General features: G+C 34.6%; 1 protein-coding gene across 1 annotated transcript; it reads left to right on the top strand.

Annotated features, from left to right (window-relative positions):
- Nucleotides 1-309: 309 nt before the first annotated feature.
- Nucleotides 310-4,554, top strand: LOC104917232 (alpha-mannosidase 2-like). Its single transcript, XM_010728419.3, has 3 exons — nt 310-517; nt 1,315-1,429; nt 4,460-4,554. Exons 1-3 carry the CDS (start codon nt 387-389, stop codon nt 4,529-4,531), a joined length of 318 nt encoding a protein of 105 aa, XP_010726721.1. The 5' UTR covers nt 310-386; the 3' UTR covers nt 4,532-4,554.
- The last annotated feature ends 1,003 nt before the right edge of the window (nt 4,555-5,557 follow it).

The raw sequence follows: 5,557 nt of genomic DNA, 5'->3' as shown, positions 1-5,557 counted from the left end.
TATCTCTACTGTATATATTTCAAAATCTGGTCTGTATATCTCACATTTCTGAAAATCTTATGCTATTTTATCTATAAGGATAACTATATAACTATTTTCTATCACTGACGAGCATTGCAGAAAGCTTACAAGGTGTAAAGCTAGTTGATGATGATGTGCAGTCAGGATTTTTAACTGTTTGAAGCTAGAGCAGGCTGAGAAGTACTAGATTAACATTTAAAGGTCTCATGGAACCAGATATGTCAATGCAAGTTTATTGCTCAGGTAGAATGTGTCTTGCATTTTGCTTTTTAAACCTTTAAAAATATTTCATTTTTCTCTACAATTTCAGAGCAGCTGAGATCCTTTACTCCTTGGCTTTGATACAGTCCCATAAATACAACAAGATGAGTGTATTTCCTTCAGTGGATAACTATAAATTGCTGACAGAAGCTAGGAGGAACCTTGGACTCTTTCAGCATCATGATGCTATTACAGGAACATCAAAAGATTGGGTAGTTGTGGATTATGGCACTAGGTAATTTACTATAGATGTATACACTTAAATCTCATTTTCCTATTACTTTTTTTTACAAAAAGGTTTGTTTTAAACGGGCACACATTCCAGTTTGCAAAATGCTCAGTTCTAAAAGTGTAATATTATCAGTTACAGTAATGTCTGCATTTTATTGTATAGGAGATATGCTGCCTATTGGAATATAAAGCATTACTGAATTTGACTGATCGTTGGTTGATTGTTCAGCATGTCTCTTAAATTGATTATTATTATTAATTACTATTTAAATTGCCTTTAAGATAATCTTTGAACCTACTGCGTTCATGGGGAATAATCTTAAATTTCAAAAAACTATTGATTTATCTATAAAAACAGATTAAAACATATAAGTTAGTGCAGTGTGCTCCATTGTGAGAGATAAAACAAAAGATTTTCTTCACTTTACAATTAAAATTACACAGCTGTATATTTAAGAATCTTTAAACTTTGTATCAGTTGAGAAAATGGAAGTGATGTTAATCATTTAAATGATTTTTATGTTCCTGATGGTTTCTTTAATCCTGCTTAAATACAGTCTTCACTCAACAACTTTTCAGGCCAGTCTTCCCTTCAGGTATTGGAAATGAAAAGTATAAAACACGAACTTCCCTAAGATTAACACTTTATGAAATAATGGTATGTTGGGGGCATACATTTTGTGGTATAATAGTGGAGTGGAAATTACATTTTCAAGATGCAAACTAGGAATATAATCAAATTCAGCATAAGTGACAGAAAACAATTTCTGAAAACTAATGCTACTTCAAAAATTTTAACAGGCTTTTCCATTCTCTAATGAACTTGAAGAAAGTGATAATTGACTCTGCTCACATTCTTATCCTGAAGGATAAAGGTGCTTATAATTATGATATATCAACTCCATTCCTTAAGATGGTAAGCTATATTTCTTTATTTTCCCTAAAAAANTAAAAAAAAAAAAAGAGTACTCTTTTCAATACAGTTGAGTGGCCTGGGAAGGGTCAGATCTAAATTTGCTGCTAATAATTGTTCAAGAACCTACTTCTTACCACTGTTCATACTGAAGATGTTGGAAAATAAAAGGTGAAAACTTCAGCTGTTGATGCTGAAAAGAAGTTCACAACTTAAATAATTGGGCTTATTATGTTCTACGTTGTGAATGACATAGTTAAATTGAGTATTTATATTTTCTTACAAGTTGCATTTATTGATAATTTCAGGAGTATAGAGGAATGCATGAATATGTTATGGTATGCAGTCCTGTAATTTGACATAGCTGGTTACTTAATTTTTTTTTCTTACAATATTTTCTATCTTGAATAGAAGTATAAACCAGATTTTCAGGACAAAGTCTAGACAAGCCGTGTGCTTTTTTCTTTAGCTGAGCTCATTGTAAACAAGAATCTACTGAAGTTAGTCAGCAGTGGATGTCCATACGTCATTTTGAGACTCACTTTACGAGAACGCCCTAAAGAAGGGCACTTGCTAATATTGTTTACTTTCACTGTTCTTAATTTTTCCCCTTCCCAAACACATCCTGTCCACTTTGATGGCTAGGTAATCTTAGGAATTGCTACACCTGTATTAGATTGAAAATGAGATGCTTTAATTTGTTAGTGTATATGTGTATATATAGTGTATATATATATATATATATATATATTTAGTGTATATAACCAAAGCATGTCATAAGGCCTAATATTCCCATACTTCTGTGGATATTTCATAGAATCAAAGAATGGCTTGGGTTGGAAAAGACCTCAACAATCATGAAGTTCCAACTCCCCCTGTCATAGGCAAGGTTGCAAACCTCTGAATAAGTACTACATGAGATTGCCCAGGGCCCATCCAACATGGCCTTAAACACCTCCAGGGATGGGGCAACTTCTCTGCGCTTCACCGCTCTCTCAGTAAAAAAAAACTTCCTCCTCACATCTAATATAAATCTCCCTTCATTAGTTTAGAACCATACCCCTTATCCTGTCACTATCTTGCCACATAAAAAATTGATTTCCCTCATGTTTCTAAACCCCCTTTAAATATTGGAAGGCTGCAGTGAAATCTTCCTGGAGCCTTCTCTCTTCCAGGCTGAACAAGCCCAGTACCTTCAGTCTGTCTTCATAGGAGAAATGCTCCAGCCCTTGGATCATCCTTGTGGTCCTCCTCTGCACCCTCTCCAAAAGCTCCACTGTTTGCTGTGATGGGAACCCAGACTTGGATGCATACTCCAGCTGGGACCTTACAAGGATAGAGTTCAAGAAAAATAATCTCCTTTGTCTTGCTGGTCACTTGTCTTTTGCTGTAGCCCAGCATTACTCTTGACATATGGTCTGCAAGAGCACACTAGTGACTCAAGTCTAGCTTTTTGTTCTTTAATTACTGACACCACCATTAGCTAAGCATTTTGGTCAGCCATGAACAAGAGCCTGCATGCTGTTCTTGTAAAAATCTGCACCAGTGCAAGTGACCTGCTTTTGCTGTAATCACTACTGAAATGCATCACCCACCACTTCACTGTGCTCACATCCATGATTTGATTTCCATAAATATCCAGTGACCACTGATGAATGTCATTGGGTGCCTCTTTTTTCCAGATGGAGAAGTTCAGTGACACATCTCTGCTTCATATATGCTTCCATGTTGGCAGCATTTTGTCAAACTGCCCCCCTGCTGCAGTCTGTCACACAGCAACAAAATGTAATAGAACATTTTTGAGAAGGTTCATCCTCCTACTCCTGTGCCACCAACATTCACACTGACCTCTGACGCTGTGGGCCATCATAATAAAGTAGGAGGCGGTGGTTTTGGAATAGCCCTCACAACTGACTGGACCAGTCCTGTATATGTATTTAATTGGGTGCAGAAAACCAGTTTTCATATATGTGGCAACAGTTTGATTTGAAAAACATTTTTTTAAGGGTGTTTTCTGAAGTATTCTCTGGAACTGGGAGCTTTTCACTTCAGTTGCAATTTTTATAGCTGTCAAAATTGTATGAACCAATGCAAATGAAACTGTACTGTTGGCTGTTTTCTTGCTTAAAAACGAAGGTAATAGTGATAGCAATATCACTACCTAATTTCACTGAAGCTGGTATTAGAGAATAGAGAAACTAGTGAAAAAGAGGAATTTATGTATTCTGTGAAGCAGTTCTTGAAGCTTGTCATATAAAATCAAACACACACCCCTAAAGTATTTTTGAAGATTTATTTATGACAAGATCTTTCAGAAGACTAACCTTGAAGTCTGTGTGACAAAAATAGAGGATTATGGGACTTCTGTGAGTAAATAGAAACCTAGTATTATATAGCTGTTTGCAGAGTTTGAAGGAGGTTGGTGATAATAACATCTGGCATACAAGAATGAAAACATGGACTTACAATTTGATAGTGGTTAATTATAATAACAGACACTAATAGAAGCAGAGATTTCTCACTGAATTCTTTAAAGTGAAGGTTTCTTCTGTCAATTTAAAGAGTCCAAAATCTTTACTGATTCTGTGTCTAAACCATAAAAATTACAAATCACTTTTTGAGAAGATGTCTTTCTTTGTAATATGCTAAGTCAGGGTTCTAATTATGGTATGGCTAGCATGTTTTTGTACTTCATAAAGTGTAATCTTGTATCATAGAATCACAGAATCATAGAATCTTTAAGTTGAAAATCACTTTGTCATCTGGTCCAGCTCTTCTACAATGAACGAGAACATCCAGTGCTACATCAGGTAGCTCAGGGCCTGATCCAGCCTCACCTCCCTCACTGTAAAAGTCTTTTTCCTTATGTCTAAACTAGATCTACCCTCCTTAAGCTTGAAAATAGTTTCTCTTGTTTTATCCCAACAGACCGTGCTGAAGATTCTCTCCCTGTATATTATATATAGTACATATTGTATATAACTAATATTTATTAGTGTATTCAAAAGCTAATTCATAATCGTTATCTTGTAGGATGATGTTCAGTCTTCCCAAGATTCCTTGCCGCACAAGACAGTTATAAAGCTGACAGCACAACCAAGGTAAATAATTCATATGTTATTTAGTGTCTGAGATTCTTCTAGTAATATATGTTTTCTCCACTAACTGGTACTTTTTATGCTCTTTCATTGTTTTCTGATTTTCCTTTTAAATAAAGGTACAATACAGTTTAGCATGTTATGCTGATGTTATTTCATCTGTTTGAAAGAGGACAACATTCTTTCAGTATATGGAAGTTTCTCCCATTGCAATAATTCATCTGCAGCAAGTGAAGTAGTCTGATTACTATATACTTTAACAGCATTGTAATTCTTAATAAATTATGACTGAGAGCAGAAAAGTATTAACTGAACATAACAACAGCTGGCTGGATTGCATTGTGAATTTTTGTAAGACCTAAAAATCACAATGTATAAATGTATATCTATAAAGAGTCAATTTTGAAGCTATGTTTTCTCTTACTTCCAAATTTCCACTGCAGTAAAGATTCTTGCTTCTTTATTTATATCTTATTCTAGAGCATTCAATTGTAAGTGATATCTTGCTTTCCCTATAAATATTCAATATGCAAACTCAAATAACTTAGGCATTCATTAAAACTGATACATCTAAATAAACTGAGTAAGATGGAGAGCTGCCATGTTTATCCATAAAATAATGCAAGGCTATTTTGTTCTTACAGAGCAAGAGATTTAAGATTAATTTAAAAGTAGCGAATGTTGTTTTTCCAATCTTAGTATCTAATTTCCCTGTTTCTGGCAGGCAGCAAATTAATAAAACTTGCTTGCCTAACTAATGGAGGTGACAGACTATTATAACTGCTGCTATTCAGAGATTCCAACTTAGAAAAAAATGAATTAAGTTTGGTCCTTGTGAGCCTTTGGAGGATGCTTCAGTTCTCTGAAGTTAAATGGATGTAATGTGTGTGTATGTATGCACAGTTTTGATACAAATTTGTCTCTAGGACAGTCATGTAAACTTGCAAACTTTTTTTTTTTAGTAGGAATTTTTGTCTCTGTGAACTGGATAGATGTTAAATAGCTTATTTTAAATTTGTTGTCCAAAATGGTT

Source organism: Meleagris gallopavo, unplaced genomic scaffold (genome assembly GCF_000146605.3).
Source record: "Meleagris gallopavo isolate NT-WF06-2002-E0010 breed Aviagen turkey brand Nicholas breeding stock unplaced genomic scaffold, Turkey_5.1 ChrUn_random_7180001957707, whole genome shotgun sequence".
Classification (NCBI taxonomy): Eukaryota; Metazoa; Chordata; class Aves; order Galliformes; family Phasianidae; genus Meleagris; species Meleagris gallopavo.
This window is presented reverse-complemented; position numbering and strand designations above follow the sequence as displayed.

Coding starts and splice junctions, on each gene's coding strand:
- LOC104917232 (XM_010728419.3), top strand. CDS start 387: ATGAGTGTATTTCCTTCAGTGGATAACTATAAATTGCTGACAGAAGCT. Junction 518..1,314: donor GTTGTGGATTATGGCACTAG/GTAATTTACTAT, acceptor AAATTTTAACAG/GCTTTTCCATTCTCTAATGA. Junction 1,430..4,459: donor CAACTCCATTCCTTAAGATG/GTAAGCTATATT, acceptor GTTATCTTGTAG/GATGATGTTCAGTCTTCCCA.